At 45.5% G+C, this 24,649-nt stretch overlaps 1 protein-coding gene across 14 annotated transcripts in view; it reads left to right on the top strand.

Moving 5' to 3' along the window:
- The window catches only part of phldb1b (pleckstrin homology-like domain, family B, member 1b), a 131,935-nt gene that overhangs the window by 83,079 nt on the left and 24,207 nt on the right, over positions 1-24,649 (top strand). For 9 of the 14 annotated variants that reach the window (XM_039622756.1, XM_039622759.1, XM_039622758.1 and 6 more), the window contains one exon: positions 21,005-21,292. In XM_039622756.1, coding sequence (XP_039478690.1) covers positions 21,005-21,292 — 288 coding nt within the window. The remainder of the gene's footprint in view (positions 1-21,004; positions 21,293-24,649) is intronic. The other 5 variants (XM_039622765.1, XM_039622761.1, XM_039622764.1 and 2 more) reach the window with 1 other exon arrangement.

Below are 24,649 nucleotides of genomic sequence, written 5' to 3'. Positions count from 1 at the left end.
TCCATGAAAGGCTCCGTACGTGTGATGGTGAAGCTCGGCTGCTGCTGTTAGGCTGCTCATTGATCTTTGAGTGGTCAGGTAGGGTTCACTGTGTGATATAAGAGTACAGTTTTTTAAAAACACGTAAGTCTAAAGTTTAGTTTCAATATGAAAACCTGATTGAAATGACTAAAAGTCCAACCCTTCAACATTAACTCCATGTTTGTCCTGAGCAGCAGTGGGTATAAGTCATGACCTGTATGAATAAACATGGCAGGCCAACCAACACTTTGCAAGGAGCTACAAAGGGACTATAGTGTAAGGCAGGGTCCCCCAATCCCAGTCCACGAGGGCCGGTGTCCCTTCAGGTTTTAGATCTCACCCTGGGTCAACACACCTGAATCACATGATTAGTTCATTACCAGGCCTCTGGAGAACTTCAAGACATGTTGGGCGTTTATCAATATGCGTACTTGTGCGTACTTTCGTTCTCGTGTACTCGTGATACGTCATCAGTCGGAGACCAAGTACTGTTCCAATTGGCACGCATCACACCGAACGCGAAAAGTCCCGGATGTGTTCTCGATCCGCCCATTTTATCGAGCATGCATCGGTGTAGACTTGGGACAGCTATATATCCCAGAATGCATTTCGTCCAAAACTCAACAGCGGACTCCCGGCACATCCCCCCCCCCCCCCCGCCCGCTCGCGGTCTTCTCACTACTCAGGTTAAACAAACCCCAGCAGCTGTCTATAGTATTGAGTGTCCACTAGAATAGAAATAAAAGTGTTCTAACATCTCACCTGCTTGTTTTTATTAAGGTATGTACACGTATGTACATGTACACTATTTTTATTAATAGAGGTTTCACTACTGAGGTTAAAAATGATATATAAGTTACTTAGATCACTTCTAAATGTTAATGTTTGGTTTATTTCAGTGTTTTATTTGTTCCTGAGTAAACCGGTTTGGCTGTGATTAAAGTTAAGCTTCATAACATGTTACTCACAGTTAAATTAAGAGGGACGGCAGTAAAACTCCGGACCTGTGACATCATCACGCACGCTGGTACAAATCACGAGTCCGTGCTCGCGCATTTTGAGAATTGAGAAACGGCCGACGAGTCCGTGCTCGCGTTCTCGGCAGGTACGTACTCCCGTGCGTTCTCGGCGGGTACGTACTCACCGAGCACGCGAGTACGTACTCGCGTACTTGGGCATTGATAAACGGCCGTTGAGAAGGTAATTTATCCATTTAAATCAGCTGTGATGGATAAAGGACACATCTAAGACCTGCAGGGACACCGGCCCTCGTGGACTGTGATTGGGGACCCCTGGTGTAAGGACTCTGAGTGGATTTAACCACAGTAGCATGTAGATGGTGCTGCTGTGCCTGTGGTGACCATATCAGAGAGATCTGCTCTCACGGATGTCACACACAGCCAAGACTAGTCTGTTTCGAGTGGTCTATAACCTGGGCTTTTACTCACAGTGAGTATTGATACGCTCATGGATCTCACATTTCAGCCATCTTTGATATAAGATAAGATAAGATAAGATAAGATGACCTTTATTAGTCCCACAGGTGGGAAATTTGTTTTGTTACAGCAAAAGTGCAAAGTTATGTAGCAGAAATTAGAAAACACTGGAATGCAGTAAAATACAATAAAATAAAATAAAATACTATATACAATAGAATAAAATAGAATAGAATAATATATACAATAGAATAAAATAGAATAGAATAATATATACAATAGAATAAAATAGAAATACAAATACTATATACAACTGAGTAGGAAAATACAAAAACACAACTTCGTCAGAAGAAGAATTGCACATATAGGAGTCTTATTGCACATGTGTGGGTTTGTGTGTTTGATCAGTTAAAGTCTTTGTTGTGGAGTCTGACAGCAATGGGGAGGAAAGACCTGCGAAATCTCTCCGTCCCACACCGTGGGTGCCGCAGTCTCCCACTGAAGGAGCTGCTCAGTTCTGTCACAGTCTCCTGCATGGGGTGGGAGATGTTGTCCAACAGGGATGACAGCTTAGCCACCATTCTCCTGTCACTCACCACCTCCACTGGGTCCAGAGGGCATCCCAGAACAGAGCTGGCCCTTCGGATCAGCCTGTTCAGTCTCTTCCTGTCCCCAGCAGAGATGCTGCCCCCAGCAGACCACACCATAAAAGATGGCTGAGGCCACCACAGAGTCATAGAAGGTCTTCAGGGTGGGCCCTCCACCCAAAGCGACCTGAGTCTCCGCAGCAGGTACAGCCTGCTCTGCCCTTTCCTGTAGAGGGCGTCAGAGTTATGAGTCCAGTCCAGTTTGCTGTTCAGATGAACACCAAGGTACCTGTAGCTGTCCACAGCCTCAATGTCCATACCTTGGATGTTCAGTGGTTGCAGTGGAGGATGTTTGTGCCTGCGAAGTCTACCACCAGCTCCTTGGTTTTACTGGCGTTGATCTGGAGGTAGTTCAGCTGGCACCAGTCCACAAAGTCCTGAGTCAGTCCTCTGTACTCCTTGTCGTCCCCATCAGTGATGAGGCCGACTATTGCAGAGTCATCAGAGAACTTCTGCAGGAAGCACTGGGTGGAGTTGTGGGAGAAGTCTGCAGTGTAGATGGTGAAGAGGAACGGAGCCAGAACCGTTCCCTGTGGGGCCCTCGTACTGCAGACGACCCTGTCCGACACACAGCCCTGAGTCCTCACATACTGTGGTCGGTCGGTGAGGTAGTCCAAAATCCAGGTAGTGAGGTGATGGTCCACCCAGAGTTCTCCAGCTTGTCCTTCAGAACCGAGGGAAGAATAGTGTTGAAGGCACTGGAGAAATCAAAGAACGTGATTCTCACAGTGCTCCCAGCGGTCTCCAGGTGAGCGAGGGAACGATGTAGGAGGTGAATGACGGCATCATCCGCTCCAATGCCAGGCTGGTAGGCAAACTGAAGTGGGTCCAGTGATGAGCTCACAAGGCGCGAAGCTGAGCCAGGACCAACCGCCCAGGGTCTTCATCAGGTGGGATGTCAGAGCCACCGGCCTGTAGCTGTTGAGGTCCTTGGGGCGTGAAGTCTTTGGCACTGGAACAACACAGGAAGTTTTCCAGAGCTGTGGGACTCTTCCCAGCCTCAGGCTCAGGTTGAAGAGGTGCTCCATCACACCACACAGTTGGTCCGCGCAGGACCTGACGACCCTCGAGCTGATGCCATCTGGACCCGCTGCCTTCTTGGCTTTAATCCTCCTCAGTTCCCTCCGAACCTGGGTGGTTGAGAGAGACAGGCTGGAGCCTTGTGTTGAGTGTGTATTGGATGCTGTTGTTGGGGGTGGGGAGGAGTGAGCAGGGTGAATAGAGGAGGTGTGAAGTGTCTGAGGTGTCAGAGGTGGAACAGCAGCAGTGGGGGTGGGTGAGTCTGCAGCCGATGTTGGAGACTGCCTCATGGCTGAATCAAATCTGTTGAAGAAATGATTCAGTTCATTTGCCCACCTCACATCCCTCCCAGGCAGAGAGATATGATCATGTGGCAGAAAATTTGAAAATGCACACAGCACCTTTGGAAAATTGGATCAGTTATGCGAACGCGAACATAAATGCATGTAAACAAATGTAAATAATCAACCCGATCATAGAAATGCTGTCAAACATGTCTCATATATACTAAAAGAGAAGAGAGCCATACTGTCTATGAGGACGGAAGCCCCACCCACCTCCTGTTTGTGAGTGCCGACCAATCAGGAGAAAGCTAGCTTACAGGGAGAGGGAAGACGAGCTAACAGCTGCAGATGTATAAAGAATATGCTACAATGTAAATGATGCAAACTTGCTCTGGTGTTTATTAAAGTTTATTAAAACACAGGAGGAAAATGAGACTGCAGTTATCACTACACAAGACCAGGATAAAACCACTGACCAGGGAACATTAGAGACTCGTCACCTCCCTGAGACATAAAAGCTCTGTGCAAGTGATAAATACAATCAAATCCACATTGTTCACGTCTCTGTTACCAACCTGCTGACCTTCACACGCCACGATCAGACACTCCTTCTGTTTTCAACAACCTTTACCTTGTGCAACTTCCAGATATACAGACAATATTGACATTAGATATGGGCTCACAGCTCGCAGTGTATCAGAGCGAGCACATAACTGAGTCATGTCAATAAGGCCTTCAGGAGGCTAACAGGCTCTCTGAGAGGCTAAATTCCTCAGCAGCTTGTTATGTTGTTGCATTTGTTGAGCGCAGTAACTCGCAGCTCTGTGAGGAGGCAGGGCGTGGAGCTGCAGGGCCTGTAATTAGTCACAGTCGACTCACTGTCATGACAGATTCTTCTTGCCCGTGAGCGTGTGTGTTTCAAAGCCTTTCACACACAGCCTGCTACTCATTCACACAACTGATTACCAAAAAGCAAAGTTATGTGAACAGTGAGCCTCCACAGCAGTTTGTTCAGGAGAAAGCAGCCTTATTGTGAAACCAACAGGAGTACACAGCTCAGAGGCTGCTGGGAGACTGCAGCTGCGCACGTGCACAGATTCATAGTGTGGCTTACATGCAGGAGACTTTCACACTTATGTGGCTCCATATGGAGTGTTGTTCTAAGTTATTTTAATGTGGCATTGAACCAGGAAGAAATCCTCTCTGGAGAACTGTCAGATATTTGGAAAGGACTCGACATTGACGACCTGAATCCACTAACAATAGGAAAACTAGTGCAGACCATCAAACATGTTTATGTTTTTAATAATAAGGACTAAAATATTGAATTTCAGCGGAGGTCTTTCATCTCTGACTTTTAGCTTTCACCCAGATCTCTCAAACCTTTGGTCACCGTAGTTGTACACAAGTAATAGACAGGTTCCAGGTAGTTGCTGGTTTTTCTGTTGAATGTAATGAAGACCATGAGACGTAGGGCTGGGCGATATGGCCAAAAATCCATATCGCGGTATAATTTGAAGCATGTGCGGTCATGATATATATCACGATATATTATTTTCTTATGTACAGTATACAGTATGTTCCATATTATAAGGCGCACTTAAAATCCTTTAATTTTCTCAAAAATCAACAGTGTTCATTATAATCCAATGCACCTTAAGTATGAATTCTGGTTGTGCTTACTGACCTTGAACTGATTTTATGTGGTACACAGCGCTCAAAAATGTTTTAGTACGACTTTGGTAAGCTACGAAGCCGCACCGCTTGATGGATTGTTGGAGCATTATGGCTTCTGTAGTCAGGAGCCTCGCGGAGTAATCTGGGTCCTAAACTCCATCTGCTTCAGGTCCCAAAGTCAAACGAACACTGCGGCATCACTGAGAGTTACAAACTGTCTAAACTCTTTAAACTTTAACAAAATGATCAGCGTTTCTGCTTTATCAGGTGTAACAATCAAATTTAACATCCAGGCATCCATGAAAACAGAATTGATTAAAACGAAGTTAGAAGTTAGCAGGAAGTTAGCGCTAGCTTCCAGCTAAAAACATGATATAGCATGTTCTGACTGAGAGATTTCTGAAACATTCAAACGTACAGCTCTGCTATCACTTCCAACATAAATGAAGACAGAAAACTAAACAGCAGTGACGTTTGTAGGGTTACTGAAGTTGGACTAGCTGCTATATAATGATGTGCTACGTGATCGCTAGCGACACAGCTATGTTAGCATAACATAAACAGTGAAGCTGGAGGATGAACGCTAACTTTTAATCCACTCGATAAAAGTTAACGTGAGGGTTCCCGATGGTTAGGGACAAATGCGATCTCATGGCGGGATGCTGTAAACGGACCAAACTTCAGTCAGGAGAACAACTGAGATAATCCATCCACAATACCAGGTTAGTCATTAATATACTGCAACAACATGGGAATAGAGCAGCAGTGATAGAATTCAGCATTAATGAATCAATGGTACAGAAGTGGAGGAAGCGTAGTTTTTGCCTTTCCACATATTCCAAAGCATGTTTTGTCTCTTTGCTATTACTGTCGCCTGGCATAATTTGCAGATGATGCGATGCTTTGAACCAAAAAACGCACAGCTTGATGACACCATCAACATGCGCTATCGCGGTAGAGCGGTATAGTCAAAATCTCTACCGTCGGCCAAATTTATATCGTTTCTACCGTATACCGTTTATACCGCCCACCCCTAGTTGAAGGTTAGCTTGACCAAACAAGTTGTGTCTGTAAGCAGCTGTTTAAGTCGTCTTCAGCTCATAAACTATGAGAATGCAAATACTAAGTGTGGTCGTAGGTGATCTGTCCCCAGGCAGCTGTCAGCGTGAGAATAACACAGGTAGGAGTGGTGGTGAATCTGAAGTTCAGCACTCTCAGACCAGACGTCACCTTAACAGGAGGACCAGGAAGTTGATTCTGTTCATCTGGATGTTTTCAGTGGGAGAAACGTCCAGGTGACTTCTTCAGTCTCAGCTGACTGCAGGTTTCAGCCTTATAAACAGCACACCTGCACAATGACTGAAGCCCATTTGACTGCATCAAGACTTAACAGTAGTGATGCATGTGAAGTGGATTATGGCTGAATTGTGCTTCATGTGAGAAGAACAAGTCCTGACAACATCTCCATCCACCAAAAAAAAAGAAAAACAAAGACCCCGTGTGTTTATAAAAAAGCAGACAAACCAGTCAGGCACTGGTGGACCATGGTTACCCTTTTCCAGCTTTGTGCAGGTGCTGTTCAGTCTACAGTGTCTTTTTGTACCATTCAGCATCTGGTCTGGTTTGAGAACCTACAACTGTCAGAAAGTTTGTTATTAATCAACATATCAAGAACTCACAGGTTCATCAGTCTAACATTGGAGTAAGCACTTTTATTTATCTTCTTTGAAGTTGCTCATCATTTGGTCTTCTTCTTTGGTGGATCATATTTTACAATGTCTTTACGAGTGTAACGAACATGAATCTGATATTAAGGCTGTTTCAGTTTCACATCTATTCAATTCAATTTTATTTATATAGCGCCAAATCACAACAACTGTTGCCTCAAGGCCCTACTACAAAAGTAAAACTCATAGAGAAGCAGCTGAAAGTGTGTAGAAGAGCTCAGCTGAAGGCTCTGTGCCTCTTCATGGTCCTTCAGCCATGCGCTGGAGTTGAATATGTTTTCCTCTGTGTTATAGGCAGAAAGAGCCCTTCTGCTGAGTGTCCTCGAATTTCCATGGCACTCGTGTTGGAAGGTCTCCAGAGTAAACCGTCGACTAATATTCCTGTGACACACGTTATTCAGAAGTCAAGTGTAAAAAGATGAGCACTTACAAATAGTGCAGGTACAGTTTTCTGTCAGCTGTGGGCAGTAATGCATACTTTGATGCCAGTGCCAAGCAAAAGGGAAACTTAAACGGCCTTTAATTCAGCTAGTTGTCCCTAGCCTTTGGAGCCTGGAGGTAAGCCCCCTCTAATGACCGAGCCCGTCTGATCCAAGCTGTCCGGCCTGGCGCTGCTGTCTCCACATGGCCGTCTGACTGACACGCTGTCTTGGCAAACACAGTTGGCATGTGAAGCGAGTGCCAGAGTGCTTCATCCGTGGCAGATTGACACTTTGTTATCAGTAAAGACGGTCCCGTCAGGCCTGTTTAGTTCGCAGACACTGTATTTTGTGCTGAGGATTGTTTATTAATGAAACGGGCTGAACCAGGCCACTGTGCGCCCGCTCTTACTTTGAATGGGTATAAAGCAGGTGCAGCTGCAAAAAGCGCTCTCTCAACCCAGAATAGCAAATGACAAAAAAGCAAGTACGACTTCGCTTTCTATTCTGAGCAGAGTTTACTTTGCACTGTGACTCACAGCATCTCTGTGTGTGATTTCCACTCAGATTAGCTCGCTTCAGATCTGTGTGGTGGGGGCTATCCTTAGCCAGAGTCCTGTGGAGAGAGAAATCTGTTGTTGAAATCCCTCCTGGTTGCTCCCGGAGGTTGATAAAGGTCAGATGCTTAATGCATCTTTAATAAAGCTTTTTTCTCAGATGTACAACTCTCTCTAGACTTGAGTTCTCTTCTCTTGACCTGCCCTTGAAATATCAGCGATGGGCCTGGAGTTGTGAGGACTTCGCCTCAGGCAGAGATTTGATTTCGTGGAGTTTAAAAGGAGGTTGAACTCTGAGAAACTGCTGTCAACAACCTGTCCCAGTCTGCCTCCTCGATGTTTTCCTTCATATTACGTCTGAGGTGTTGGGGAGGGTTTCCTGCATAGTTGGTGTCTTTGCCGTCGTCCACGAGGATTAGTGCCCCAAATATACCCGCGCTCTGCATATGTGTACCATCGTCTCCTACGACGCGACCAAATATGTCCAGCGACTGTGGGACAGTAAACCTGCCCACCTAGGCTGCCAAATATATCGTGCACCTACACCGCACGAACCCACTGACCGGCAGGGAGAAGTTTTCACGCTCAAAGGGAGCGTTTCTGTAATTCACTGCACAGTAAATATTTAGACTGTAGCAGCAAGCTGCCCGTCTGCATGTTTACTGTGGCCAGGCAGATTACTGTGATTCCAGCTTCTCTGCTAGAAAATCAGACGGGGCCGGGAAACAGGAAAGGATAGATGTGCTTGAACAGATGAGACGACTCTTTATCTGGGACAGCCATAAATCTGTTCCCCCACCCATCCAAAGGAAAGCTGCAGTAATCCAGTCTGGAGACGGCACCAACGACGCTGCTGCAAACAAGAGGCAGATTAGATTAGAAGGCACCGTGTCACACTAACACAGCATTGTGTTCACGGTGCTGTTTGACTATCAGAGGACACGCAGCAGGGGACACAGTTTGAAAAAGAAGTTTGAAATGCTTGGCTGCAGTCTGCTGTTTGCCGGCCTGTCCACTAGAGGGCACCATCCTACTGTTCAGACTGGAGCCTTTGCTGGTGATGCTGACCGGCAGCTTCCACAGGTCTCACTCGCTCGCTTTTTAAACCCTTTGAAATGCAAATTTGCTCAGAAGTGCTGAAAAGTCAGAATGTCTGTAATGAAATGCATGAAGACAGAGAGCTGTGAAGAAAACATGAGCATATATTATCCAAATGTAACATTTTTGATGGGTGGGGCTCTGCTGATGTTGCTGGTTCAGCTGCACCAGTGTCCGGAGAAACCGCCTGCAGGACGTTAAACGAGTCATACTCAACTTTTATTATCGTAATAAAAATGTATAAACCTGAGATCTGATGATGCAACTGGAATTATAAATGGAGAAGAAGATGAGGGATGTTTACATGGGGCAGCTAATTACATTTGACTTTCAGTTATGAGTTTGGATGACAAACTCAAAAGTCACATCAACCATCACTGGTGTCTGTGGTGATGATGCAAGCAGCACAGGTAAACACCTGAGGACACTAAGAAGAGCGTGCAGGCAGGGTGGAGATGAGTGTCGAGGGTTGTTTGTGACCCGAAAATGTTTACAAGATGACCTGCTGTGACGTACAAGGTCAGACAGGTAAACTGGTTTCAGCAGGCTGGGAAGTTTGAGCCGTTTAGTGGCTGCACCCGGCATGGGCAGAAGGAAACGAGGAGCACAGAGAAGCTTCATGGACGTAGTGAAGGTTGGTGGAGGCAGGCGATGTGCTGAGGTGAGCCCTGAAAGGCCCAGCTGAAAGGAGCTAATCCTAATCTGTAAAAGTCCAAACCTCACTTCCTCTTCAGCCTGCAGCTGACCTAAAAACCTAAAAGTCACCACTAGGGACCAAAATAATGATTCAGTTTGAGCTGTAACAGCCTCAATTGGACAAGTCTGCAGCTGAAGTCATGCAGACCGCAGCATTGGGTGTTATGTAATATATAAGCTAAACCTGGATTTATATATTTTTAGGGGCACAATCTGGTTAGTGAAAAATGATCAACACTCTTAAAATATTGAGTTTATGTCATTACAGAATAAGTCAGTCCTCACACACAGAAGCAGGCAGTGAGTACAGGCTGCACTCATTTTTAGTAAAATACCCCAAACAACACTAGACTCGTGTTTCTATCATACATGCATGAATCAGCTCATCACTGCAGCATGATGCTCCAACACATCCATTCAGTATATTAAAGGATGTAACACAAGGATTGCTTATTGCTTTGGTGAAAATGACTTCTTTTCTTGCTGAATGTGGAACTTCAGGGGCCATGAGGGCGAGCGTGGTCTTCCTCCTGGAGCAGACTCCTGGAAGCTCCTGATATCATGAAGTGAAATTGTTTGGAGGTTTTTAATGTGCCTCTGCTGAGCGTTTAAAGCAGCACAAAGCACTTCAAAGGTGCTGCTTTCATTATTAAACAGCCAAAAGAGAAATAATTAGCAGAAGTTGGACTCGAAGCCAGTGCGCAGAACAGTCGAAGCACTTCAAAGCTCGCGCGGTCGCTGATATCTACAGCTAGGAGTGTATCTAACAGCTGAAGACCATCAGTCATGGGAGTGAACATGGCCTATTTCAGGATAAAGTTCTATTTCATATGCAGAATTAGCCCCTTTGCTTTTCTTAGAACCACCCAGCAGGGCTCCTCCCACTCCAGGAAGTCCTTGCATGTTATGATCTCTAACTCCACCACCACCTCTCATAAGACCTGAGAGGCCGGGGGTTCTGAAGTGGAGGGTAGGCTCCGCTCTTCGTCAGTCCCAAAGTAGCTCGACCAGGAGGCTCGCAGAGAGCAGCTATGGACCGCTATCACATGCTGAGCGGCAGCAGGACTTTCCCTCTGCTGGGAGCTCAGAGCAGGGAGCAGGCCATGGTGTACCTGCTGGCTCTGGCTAGAGAGAAGCCGGTCTTTCTCAACAGCATGGCAGCTCTCATGAAGGTAACTGCTGCTGATGTTTACGCTCGAGGTGGAGGCATAAAAGTAGCACTGTTTAGAGGCCCGTTGGCTGCATGTGATGTTGTGTGGTTACAGCTCGGTGCTCTCAGGACCTCAGACTATTTGTGTGGAGTTTGGGAAATGTGATTTTAATTCCCATTATCACGTCCCATAAACCTGGACTGTGTGGAAATGTGGGGTCTGTGCTGAAGCACAGGGCAGGCAGAGCCCTGCAGTGTGCCGCAGGTGCTCTCAGTGCACACGACTGTGGTATGGAATACATGTTAGTGCTGGGACAAGTCAGCACTAAGCTACATTTCAGACACCGTCTGTGTATTAGTCTCAGTGCTGTTACCAACACTATAATCTCTTACAAAGTAAACAGGAAGTTTCTAACAGATGTTTGGTTAACAACAAACAAGTGAGCTGTTCCATATTTATAGGACAGAGTGATAAAGTGCTGAGGGAGCTGAGCTTGGTGCAGGTCGATGCTGTGCGTCTGGCTCCGCCCATGTGGACCCCACAGGTGTTATAGATGGATGATGCCACAGACTGGTTAACAAGACAGTTTCATCTATCTGAACATGTGTGAGCGACCTCGCACCATCACTCAACTCTAAATGCATGCAGTAAAGCAGAGAAAGGGTTTCACTGTGCTCGAAACCTGGAGCTGAAATCAGTGTTGCAGTTTGTCTCTGTAGCAGCTCGTAACCTTGGTTAGCAGTCTGCATCCACGTGTGCTAGTTGGTGATAAATGACGAGATGCTGGAATGAGACTCTTGTCAGGCTCACGCCAAGCCTCATTATTATTATTATTAGAACCAAAACATGTATCTCTGTGCTATCATACACAAACTACAGCAGCATCTCCAGCTGGCTGCTCGTGTGTCAGTCAGAGCAGCCTGGCCCTTACTCTGAATCCTACCTGAGAGGACCCACAGGTGTCTCACTGTTGTTAAGAACAAATTTAAAAAGAGAAATACCTAAACATGCTTATATATGCAACAGGCCTACAATGAGCTATCAGGACCAGCAGAGCTCTGTGCTGCTGTGTGCATCCTCCACAGTGCAGCTGTTTACTTTGGCTCCTGCAGTAACTAAATCTCCTCCAGCCACACTGTTTGACTGCTGCACCCAGTAGCTTCTCGGGCGGATATTGATATTTAATCACATAATTTCTTATGCGTAGCAAATTGTTTAAGTTGACAGAGCTGATGTAATGGGCTGCACGTGTTGCAGACTCAGTGTTATCTCTATCCTGTAACAATCAAGCCATAAGCCTGCTTTATGGTCTCCCAGCAGTGTTTAGAGAATGTAAAAATATGACTCCCACCTCGCCTTTAATCGCTGGATCTCGCCTTTGATGTTCTCCTCTCTATGCTGCAAGTGTTTGATGCGATAACTGGAACCTGGTCCTCACTTTAAGAAGTGCCCTCGGGCCTTGGATGCCACTCAAAGAGGAGGCGTCGGCGGTTTAAATGCTAGCCACCCCCTCTACGAGCAGCAGCCCTGTAGTTTGATTGGATGATGGGTGCCAGCGACTCCACACTGAGGACCACCAGCTTTATTAAACAGCTCTTCCTGTTTGTGCGTTCAGTCAGGACAGAGAAACGAGCATAAACAGAAATTGTAAGGATCGTCTGTTTGTTCCTCCTCTGGGAGCTGAAAGCCACGAGGCTGTGATCATCAATGGGTTTGTTCTGTAGACCGTTAAGGAGAAGGCGAGTGTGACTCTCCCTCTCCCACCCCGCCTGCAGATATATGTAGAGAATAAGGCTTTGTTGAACTTTCCCAGTTTACCCTGCAGAGCCTGTGCATGTGAGGCTTGTGTTTACGCCTGTGACGTAGGTTGAGCGTGGCCGTACGCTTTAAAAGTAACCGCTCTGATCAAAGGTACTCAGGCAGGGAAAGGCCCTCTGGGGGCTCGGGGGAGGAGGAGGGGGAGGAACATTAAAGGTTATGAGGATTAAACAGGAGACGGTGACTCTCCTGGGAGTGAGGGAGACATGAGGAAGCCATGCCGACTGCTGGGAGGATGAGAATGGCACAGAGTTACAGTGAGGCGTCCATGGCTCTGTGCAGCACATGTGGGAACAGGGTTGTTACTACTCAAAGCAACACCGTTACAGTAGTTCAATTACTGAGGGAGGAGCTGGTGCCAAATGGTAAGCTAACACAGAGCTCTCACACAAACATGCTTCAGTGGTCTGAAGCTAACAGGGAGTAAATGCGTGGTACCTCGCCAGAAGACATGAACTGTTTCCTGTTTGTTTCCTCCTCCTGTCATTGTTGCCTCAGATTACAGGACATCAGGCCACCCACAGCACAGCTTCAGTGTTTCTGCCAGTGGGTTATAACCCAGCTGACTGCTATGTTTGTTTCAGATCATCAAGCATGTTTTGGCACAAAGATACCCGAGTAAATGATTCTTCACCAACATGCCTCGTTCATTCGTTCATACAAGCTCTTTCTTCTGAGCTCAAGTGCTCTCTGCTGTCTTGCCCAAGGATATTTGGCACATAGACCGGGATCAAACCACCAACCTCCCAATCAGTTGATGACCTCCTCTACCTCCTGAGCTCAGCCACGCCCACATGCAGTTTTTAAATGGTGATTTCATTTATATGGGGGGAAAAAGGGTTACCCACACCTACCTGGCCTGTGTGGAGACGTAAAGTCACACAGTGGGTTTAATACTTTGGTTTCTAAATGGAACAAATGAAATATGAGTGTTATTAGTGTTTGTGTCAGATTTGGAAACTGTTTGTTCAAAACTAGGCCAGCTGTTTCCTCCTGGTGCACCAAGTACCTGCTGACTTCAACTTTACTGTAGTACTACACAGTGACCACAGGGACGTGTGAGGTTTTAATATTCTTGTTTAAGAAATGTAGAGCAATAGTTGATCTGCAGTAATCCTGTAGACAACACATTCCCTGAAAAACATGCTTGAAACAGCCGCATTACAAGGATAAACCAGCAGCACCGGCCTCAGAACGCTATAATCCAGCTAATCCAGCCAGTCGGTGAGACTGAGAGGAATGTGTGACCTGGTGTCCGGGGGTGGGTGCAGGCTGGAGATGTCTGGGGACTCGGGCATTCTTCACAGCCCCCGTGGTTGGAGTCTGGATGACTGTGACCCAGCACCAACACTCCATGAAAAATCTCATGTGTGGGATTTAGACTGCATGCAAACCGATCTGATACTGCAGCTCTAAGGAGATTATCAAAGCTGCAGTTTATGAATCAAAGTTGTGAATTTGCTGTAAAATGTGTAGAAAAGCAGTGAGACTCACATCTGTCATCATGAAAGGAAAGTTTGTCTCCTCCTGCAGATGTTGGCTGATTTTACTCCAGTATGTGACCAGTGCAAGGACTGGGCTGTGTCTGTGATGGTCACAATATTGGTGGTTTCAGACTTGTGACTTTGTTTTGTGTGTCCTGGTGACACAGCAGCGCACACAGGCAGGTTTAAGCATTCACTAAAATAGAAACGCTTAGATGTATAAAAACCTGTTTGGCTCGGCTTCATGGACACTCTGCATTTCCTACAATCCTTTACCTGAGTCACAGGATAAAGGCCGACACGTGTACTTCACTGAGGTTCCCTGTGAGCCTCCACACTGAGCCAGCATACACAGGACAGACGCTGTGAAACACAAATGTCTGAGAACACGTGAACCTGAGAGACGAACAGTCTGCTGTAAGTGTAGTCAGGTGTGCAACAGCAGAACTGTGACGCCTACAGGTGAGGACCTGAGATAACACAGACTGATTTAGGAAAATCATCACAAACCTGACATGTAATATCAGGAGCTTACAAGGAATTAGATGGTGACTCTCAAACACAGCAATTGTAAATCTCAACACAATACACACACACACACACACACACACACACACGTGTGGATATATACATGTACACATGCATACACAAAGATACACAAAGCTGTATAAACCAACCATAAATAACCAATCTAAATCTTATATACATAAAATACAGGATGACAGAAATGAAATGAAGTGAAATGAGTACCACAGAATGTACCTTTAGTTACTCCTCGGCCTCCTTTAGCAGTAATGATGACATAAGGTGCAGCTGCAGTCTGGCAGTGGGAGCAGTGTGACAGGTCAACTGTTTAGAAGGGAGATGGCGAGGGGAAAGAAACTGTTCCTGTGTCGGGTGGTCCTGGTCTGCAGGCTTCTGTACCGTCTGCCAGAGGGCAGCAGGTCAAAGAGTCTGTGTCCAGGGTGTGAGGGGTCTGTGATGATATTTCCTTCCCGTTTCCTGGTTCTTGAGAGGTACAGATCCTGGATGGAGGGCAGGGGTGCACCGATGATCCTTTCTGCTGCCTGTACAGTCCGCTGCAGTCTGCTCCTGTCCTGTTTAGTGGCTGCACCATACCAGACTGTGATGGAGGAGCACAGGACAGACTCAATGACTGCAGTGTAGAACTGGATCAGCAGCTCCTGTGGAAGACTGTACTTCCCCAGTTGTCTCAGGAAGTACATCCTCTGCTGGGTCTTTTTGAGGATGGAGTTGATGTTGGTCTCCCACTTCAGGTCCTGGGAGATGGTGGTACCCAGCAACTTGAAGATCTTCACAGTCGACACCGGGCTGTCTGATATGGTGAGGGGGGAGCAGAGTTGAGTGATGTCTCCTGAAGTCCACTGTCATCTCTACATTTTTAAGTGTTCAGCTCCAGATTGTGCTGACTGCACCAGAGTACCAGCCGCTCAACTTCCTGCCGGTATGCAGACTCATCACCATCCTGAATGAGGCCAATGACGGTGGTGTCATCTGCAAACTTTAGGAGCTTAACAGCCGAGTTCTTGGAGGTGCAGTCATTAGTGTAGAGGGAGAACAGTAGTGGTGAGAGGAAATGTTTAGGTTTATGAAAAATGGATGAGCCTATTTTGAGACGACTGGCTGATGTTTAGCAGTTGATCTCTGGAGAAAGTGATGTGGTCTGACCAAAAGCGCAGAAAATAAACAAAAACAACGTGTTTAGCAGTACTCTGTACTACACCTAGCCTTTGTAGCTAGGCTAATACTGTTCCCTTTCTGTAGCGAGTGGGTTTTATTTCCTCTAAGTGTCATTGATGGATGTGTGTTTATAATGGTCTCCATGAACGTTGCTGTGGAGGTCTGCCATCATCTCCAGCTCTGTCAGTGTGGAGGGGAACGCGTGTTGTAGGACTGGGCGATATATTGAGTTTTTAAATATATTGATATATTTTTATATGAGATGTGACCATATCGTTTATAGCGATATGGTCTATGTTACGTTATAATTACACTCGTGGAGCTGCAAGTTTGCGTCTTTCGTCCACTTTTGTCTCTACGCTGCGTTACTCGACCTCGCCTCTCCTTCACTGAACACAACTCCCCCTCCCCCATCGCTTCATCTGCAGGCAATGACAAGATGGACACGGCAGCTATCGAAGAGGAGCTGGTCGGTAAAAACAAAACATTTGGAGATTACTATTTTAGTGCTGCAGCTTTACTGTCATTAAAATGACGTTAACGCCATAACTGCATTAACGGGGCAAATCTCCGTTAACGAGTTACCGCGGATCGCCCCGTGCGTGGGGCTGCACGGCGTCAACGTGTTAGCGTTGCGGTTAGCTCCTTAACATGTTGACGCCGTGCAGCTAGCACTACTAGTATTTTCACCATTTACAACAGCGCCATGAAGTGCAAAATGAAGAGTGTGTGAAACTGCGTGCTGTATCCCAGACCGCGAAGTCTCCCAGCCTCCTGCCCCGAAACAAACCACCTTACAAAACTCAAATACCGTATTTTTCGGACTATAACCTTACACTAAAATCCTTTCATTTTCTCAAAAATTGACAGTGCGCCTTATGTATGAGTTCTGGTTGTACTTACTGACCGCGAACCGATTTTATGTGGCACACGGCACTCAAAAATCTGTCAAAAATGCTATAGTACGACTTTGGTAAGCTACGAAGCCGCACCGCTTGATGGATTGTTGGAGCATTATGGCTACCGTAGTCAGGAGCCTCGCGGAGTAATAGGGCTTTTGGAGTTGACGTCACGCCGCAGTGCATTGTGGGATCGCGGCGCCATGTCAGAAGGCAACAAATTTAAAACAAACAGACTGTGTTGGATGCGTTACTGCCAAAACCATGCTTAAAATCAGCGCAAAAGACAAAGGGCTGTATCGCGACCGATTACGCCCAGACGCCAAGAGACGGTACTTGGAAAAAAATAGCGTGCATCGGTAATGTGGACCCGTATGAAAAAAGGCAGTGAAGTGGAAACCCAGACAGCATACCGCCATTGTCCTATCCCGATATCTTCGCGTACCTTGTCTGTGGAGTCAGCGCATAGGGGAAATCATTTTCGTAATTATAAATTCCTGGAGGCGCACATCTGATTCACAAACGGTTGGGTACAAGATTTGGCCGTTTTTAAGCCTCCACGTTGTGAGTACGTTGACCATATGACCAAGATACAGCCAGAGGTTGCACATAACATTGACTTCTCCTCAGCAGCTGCCCCAAAATTTGCTCTAGATGAACCATTGATGCCAGCTGTGCGTTGCCATGTAAACAGTTTGCATTTCATGTGTATGTACTTGCTAAGTACATGTGAACAGATCTTGAATAAAAACAAAACAAAACATACTTTTCTTTTCTGTTTTATTGAAACCACTTTACAGAAAGTACAATTATTTAAAATGAACTGTACATGCAACACAGCAGTTTTATGAATATTCAACAAGAGCAAGTTTCATTTGGCCCTGGTTTGACAACCACACTGGGGCACATATTCACCAAAACACAGCACACCTTAACAATCTTATCAAGCAGTGTTGTGTCTTCACCCTCACATGATATGAGTAAACGGATTGGCATTGTAGTGTGTAGCATTTTGAACTTGTTAGGCAAACTACCTATTACTCGCTCAACATGAATTCTCAGATGGGCAATTGCTCTCGTTTGGGGATGGCAGGGAACTCGATATCCGCTCGTCTGAGCCTGACGTCTTCGTTTAGTAATATCGGATACATGAGGTCCCTCCCGTTGCCTCCAGGAGGGGAAACGATGAAAAGAGAGCCCATTTTCCAGCTTCTTGCCTTCCCTGTCGTGTGATCTACCGTTGCAACCGACAACACAGCACATACGAACCATAGCTGACGCTTCCGTGTGTTTTGCTTGGCGTACTGTTATGGCGGGAGGGGGCGTGGCCCCCCTCCCGTGACATCACGCTCCAAAGCCCTATACATACTGTGCTTCAACAGGGGTGTCCAAATACATGGGCTGCATGAGAACCCAGCCAACGTAGACCGCGAAGGCCGAGTCCTCAGGAGGATGCAGCCCATGAATTTGGACACGACTAACGTAATATTACCGTACTGTGTGTGTATAAGGACCATAAATGGCTCCTGTTCAGAGACACGGTTACGAAGCGGATTTCAAACTCAAGGCTGTCAGTCACGCAGTAGAACTTGGGAACAGCGCAGCTGCGAAATCGGTCTTTTAGTTTACATTTTGACTGCACAATTGTGAGCTTTTTGTTATGCACAACAGCAACAACATTGTTTTATTTTATTTATGGATCATTATTAATGAATGCTGATAATTTATTTCTGAGTAATTTTTTCTTGTACATCTATGCTGTATGTTAATAAAAGTGCCTGTGTGACATCTGGGACACAGTGTGACTAAGAACTCTCTTTTTGTTCTTACTTTATGGCTTTAAAGAAATATCGAGATATATATCTTATATCGCCATCCAGCTAAAAAATATCGAGATATGAATTTTGGGCCATATCGCCTAGTCCTAGCGTCTTGTTACGGCGTGTCGGAGACTCTTACAGTCTGTGTTTCAGCCATGCTGTTGGCACTTGGTGTTTGTCTGATTTTGCTTATGTATCCATCATGAGAGCAAGTAAACCCAGATTTTCTTCTTCTTTTCCCAACATTAGATTTTTAAAACCAGTTTCAGATTAATAGTAGGAGAAGTTCTTTTATTGGCGCATTCATTAAACTTGGGACATCTTTCGTAGTCATCTGCCAGGTCCAAATTAAAAGCTCTACATGTTGTAAATGTGCTGCTGTTACTGTCTCTAATATTGGCTCTAATTAACACACTGACCTGAGGTCTAACACACCTCCGTCCTTCTCAGCCAGCTCAGAGACGCCTCAGAGCTGCTAAAGACGTCTGCAGACAGACTTGGACACAAGTGGGGGATTTCTGTGAAACAAACCCAGAAAATGGGATTCACAGAAATCTGTCCACAGCTGATTGAGAGCATCTCTTAGGCCCAGTTTGAAGTTGGTTGATGTGGAAAACTGTGTGATGCTGCTCCTCATTCAGGTTGGCTCGCAGTCAGATCAGACGATTTCTTGACTAAATCGAGACAGCTTATGAACCCGAACTGTCTAACCTTTGTGTAGACTCAAGCAGATGTTGAGTGGGAGGACTGTAGGTTTAGACTTGCAAGGACATGTTTGAAGTTTTCTGGTGAATGTACAACACTGCTCCACAGCCCAGAGGGGTCTCGTCCTCCCACTCGCTCAGTTACAAGCTAAGCTGGTCCCAGATTCCAGGTTAACACTAATGGGGGGGCTGTAGCTCCTAATCATGCAGATGCTCATACTGCAGTATGAGGGGGAAAGATGCACCAAAGCTCATTAATGTGGCTGAAAACAGCTCGGCTTGCCAAGTGTTCCAGATCGGGTCTGAATGAGATCACAAGAACACAAAGTGTGTCACTGAGTTGGTTTTTGATAAAAGATTGGTTGGAGTTGTGAGCATTTAGCTGCTTTAGCTAAAGGCATCTGTGAAACAGTGGTTGGTGTTTTGTTGCCGCCTGCCGCCCTCGGAGACAGCACGTCTGCAGCAGAGGGCAGTAGATATTTGGGTGGGTGACCTGACCCCACACAGTGACAGCTGACTGCAGGCGATCACACAGAGAGGCTGCCGTGTTGTTTCAAGCAGTGCTAGCTGTTTAATGTAAGGCCGGGGAGCTAAAAAAAAAGTGGACTGGATTATGTATTGTGTTCATTTTAATATGTCACCACCCAGCCTGTGTTCACATCAAAGATTTGTGCAGCGGATGCAGCCACAGCGATGCCACCCACTGTGGACTTTCTGTTGCGACCTTCAGCATTACGGTTGTTCATTTCTAATTTAGACACGGCCGTCTTTGAATGACAGGGTGGAGTGCTAACTTGTTAGCTAAGGTGGATCCATGTTTGTGCAGCACGTGGACTCATGGAAGACATGAAGTACTATAAAAAGACTTGACAGTTACCACCACAGCGAGGCCTGCTCGGGTTATTTTAAAAACATCCTAAAATCCATAAAACACAAGTGAGACTGTTAATGAGTGTAAGGCTACAACACTAACTGGCACCAGTTTGTTCCAGGTTATGTACTGATAGGTGAACCAGTCAGACCACAGGGCCGGTCCGGTGAGTTAGTCGGGCGACTCGCAGATGATGACAATAGTTTTGTAGAATTTTCCGAGTTATAGGACAAATTTCTTAACAGCTACCAACTGAAGAATAGTTTGTCTCTGCTTCACGTCTGCGAGTTAATGATTCAATCTAAATGTATTTATATAGGATCAAATCACAACAGCAGTCAGCTCGAGGTGCTTTATGTTGTACCACAGAGATTTTACAGTAACAGGATCTGCAGAGAAAACCCAACAATCATATGACCCCCTATGAGCAAGCACTTTGGCGACAGTGGGAAGGAAAAACTCCCTTTTAACAGGAAGAAACCTCCGGCAGAACCAGGCTCAGGGAGGGGCGGGGCCATCTGCTGTGATTGGTTTGGGTGAGAGAAGAAAGACAGGATAAAGACATGCTGTGGAAGAGAGACAGAGATTGGTTAATAATAATAAAGTAATAACATGGAACTGTGTGTAAACAGTGTAAAAGAAGCAGTGCATCATGGGAGGCCCCAACAGCTTAGGCCTGTTGTAAAGAGGTCGAGAAGGTCAAAGTCAGCAGTAGTTCATCTCAGTTGATTATAAAGACAATCAGCTGATTATTTAGTTATAAGAATAATACCAGTTGCACCTTTACAGTCAGGAACCGAGCAGCTGTTCAGAGTCTGGCTGCCGTGTGCGTAAACACATCAGTGTGTCTGTCGTCACAGCTAAGCTGTTACATTTTAGCTGTTTGAGTCTGTTTCCGGTCTGTTCTGTTTTCAGTCACTCCTGCCTGTGCAGCCCTGATCTCATGTCCTCCTTTCCTTGTGTGCTCGCCACAGGAGAGACAGCGACTAGAGACCATCTTAAACCTCTGTGCTGAGTACAACAAAGGAGAGGGCACCGGCCTGGATCCGCTGTGCTCGGGGAGGTTGGGATTCCCAGGATGTCTGGAGAACGCGCCGGGAGGGATGGCGTCTTCAAACACGCTCCGTCTAGCACAGAGACAGAGGGAGAGCGACGAGGAGAACCTGAAGGAGGAGTGTAGTAGCACAGAGAGCACTCATCAGGAGGTGAGGACGTCTCCTGCTCCCAGCGCAGCATCCACACTGCACAATGGAGACAGACAGGTCAGAGGGAACGCTGGTTTCACATGCTGTCTTTGCATGCAGCTGCAAATGGTGCGCTTGGCTCTGCTGCATCAGGCTTTCATCTTCACAAGACTCCACTTAGCTTCTCTTTCAGGGTTCGTACGGGTGCTTGAAATCCTTGAAAATGCTTGAATTCTAATGTCGTCTTTTCAAGGTTTGAAAAGTGCTTGAATTTCAGATGTAGTGCTTAAAAGTGCTTGAAAATGTAACTGTATTTCATTCACAATAAGTAGCTATCTGATTGAATTGTTTTCTTATCAGCAGTGTTGGGACTAACGCGTTATTAAGTAACGCGTTACAGTAACTACGTTATTATTGTGGTAACGAGCACGGTAACTAGTTATTATGCCAAAACCAGGAACGCGTTACTCGTTACTGGGATTTAGATAGGCTCGCTACTCGTTACTTCGTGTGGTGGATATTGCGGAGCTTCCACAGATTCAATAACATTAGCAAGTGGTGGAGGCCAGCAGGTGGATGAAGAAAAGGGAGGCAAGAGGAGAGACCCAAGCGGCCGCCGGTCCGCGTGTCAGGTGAACTGAACTTCAGGTAAGAAGTTATGACCTGCAGTCTATCGGAGTCAGATATAAACCAAGTTTAGGTGGAGTTTATTTTCGGTATGCTGACATTTTCGTACTGCGTGCTAGCTAGCATGACGGAGTTTCTATACAGCTGTGTGGGTGCTATGTTACTGATGTTGAACTTTATTTTGTTCATACGGTTAATTATTAGAGTTTCCAACCGTCCCCTAAAAAACAGAATCGTCTGGTATTCAGAGAAAATATTACGCGTTTCGTACTGAGGTGAAAAGGAACAGTTTGTCCTGGACTTCAGCTACAATGAAAAAGACACAAAGCTGGAGCTGCACAGCTGCCTCTTCTTCTCTCATTCTCTCCTGTTTCTACTTCAATCATGAAACTGATCAATGATCAGCTGATCGGCTTTTCTCTCTTGTTTATTTATCGCCCACTTTGCGCCAGAAAGAGGAAACCAGCGGATGTCGCGTTAAACAACAGCAGCACGTTTAAGCTTGATCAGCTGTTGTTAGAATTTATTTAATATTAATTTCTAGTATCAGCTGATGTTTGCTGGAGCCACAGCTGTAAAGCTGCTGGTCATGATATCGGTTTGGTTATCTGGTGAGAGGGAAACATGCAGATGAAACCAGGAGATGTCCTTACTGAATCATCAGAGCTGAACAGGTGATGGAGAAACAGGTTTACCTTTTAGGTGACATGAATGAGTTGAAGTTATGAGCTGTTTCTGAGAGACAAATAACACCAGGATCCTTTTCTACGTAGCTGACAGCTGGTAACTGTGCAGGGGTGGATCTAGCAAAGTGTTGCCAGGGGGGCAGGTAGGGCATTAACAGGGAAAGTGGGGGACAAGGAAATACTTTTCTTTATTATTCTCATTTAAAATGTCTCGCTTTTAAAAAAAAATAATTATCTGAGTCTTACAACCAACAATTGATAGATTGATACATACAGTTAAGCCCATAATTATTCATACCCCTGGCAAATTTTGACTTAAAGTTACTTTTATTCAACTAGAAAGTTATTTTTTGACTGGAAATGACACAGGCGTCTCACAAAAGATAATAAGATGATGTACAAGACGCATCATTGTGGAAAAAAAATATTTCTCAGTTTTTATTTACATTTGAGCAAAAAGTATCATGTCCAGAATTATTCATACCCTTCACAAACTGTCACAGTCTCTGGGAAAATCCAAAGTTCCATACCATTCCAAATACTCAAAGCTGTTCTAAAGCATCCTAATTACCCTGATTAATTGGAAATAGCTGTTTTGATCAACTCAACAGTTGAAAAACAGCAGCTCTCTGCAGGTGGTCTGTGGACATTCATGGCTAAGACAAAGGAACTCAGTGAGGACCTGCAGCTGTGCATTCTGGCTGCTCACAAGTGAGGAATGGGCTACAAGGCCATATCCAAATGTTTTCAAGTTCCAGTGGCTACAGTGCAAAGTATTATTAAAAAATACAAGATGTTCCGCACTGTGGAAAATCTCAGAGGACGTTGTCGGAAGCCAAAAGTGAAACCTGTGCTGGCCAGGAGGATAGTGAGAGAGGTGAAAAAGAATCCAAGGATCACCACCAAGGCCATTCTGGTGAATCTGGGCTCTGCTGGTGGCAATGTCTCAAGGCAGACAGTCCAACGGACACTGTTGGGTTCCACGGATGCAGACCAAGGAAAACGCCACTTCTCCAGGCACTTCTAAGGCATGCAAAAGCTCATTTGGCCTTTGCAAATGCTCATCTGGACAAAGAATAAGACTTCTGGTCTTCAGTGTTATGGTCAGATGAAACAAAAATTGAATTATTTGGTCACAATGATGTTGCCTTCATTTGGCATAAAATGGAGAAGCCTTCAACCCAAAGAACACCATCCCCACTGTCAAACATGGTGGTGGGAACCTAATGCTTTGGGGTGTTTTTTAGCCAATGGACCAGGGAACCTAATCACAGTAAACAGCACCATGAAAAAAGAGCAATACATGAAGATTCTCAACAACAACATCAGGCAGTCTGCAGAAAAACTTGGCCTTGGGAACCAGTGGACATTTTAGCACGACAATGACCCAAAACATACAGCAAACGTGGTGAAGAAATGGTTAGCAGACAACAACATTAACGTTTTGCAGTGGCCTAGCCAGAGTCCTGACTTGAATCAATTGAGAATCTGTGGAGGGAGCTAAAGATCAGGGTGATGGCAAGAAGACCCTCCAACCTGAAAGATTTGGAGCTCATTGCTAAAGATGAATGGGCAAAAATGCCTGTGGAGACATGCAAAAGCTGGTCTGCAATTATAGGAAGCGTTTGATTGCTGTAATAGCCAATAAAGGCTTTTTTCTATTGATTATTGAGAAGGGTATGAATAATTCTGGACATGATACTTTTTGCTAAAATATAAATAAAACCTGAGAAATATTTTTTTCCACAATGATGCCTCTTGTACATCGTCTTATCATCTTTGGGGAGACACCTGTGTCATTTCTGCTCAAAAACGAACTTGCTTGTTGAACAAAAGTAACTTTAAGTCAAAATTCGGCAGGGGTATGAATAATTATGGGCTTAACTGTATATACCATCAGAACAGTGTACATCACTGTCACAACAGTGTTTATTTTCATTCAAAGGCTTTATGATTTTTCCTATAATGGTGGGCCGGTCTCTAGTCAAAATGCCCGGGACGATTGTTTTGTCCCAGTCCAGCTCTGTATGCAGCTCATCTGCAGTCTGGTGTTACCTACATCTTCCTATTCAGAAGGCAGAATTTCCAAGTTCTGAGTACAATCAAAAGCACCACGACTGCA

The sequence above is a fragment of the Oreochromis aureus genome, linkage group 14 (assembly GCF_013358895.1).
Source record: "Oreochromis aureus strain Israel breed Guangdong linkage group 14, ZZ_aureus, whole genome shotgun sequence".
Classification (NCBI taxonomy): Eukaryota; Metazoa; Chordata; class Actinopteri; order Cichliformes; family Cichlidae; genus Oreochromis; species Oreochromis aureus.
The sequence above is the reverse complement of the archived record's forward strand: the minus strand, read 5'-3'. Positions and strand labels throughout refer to the sequence as shown.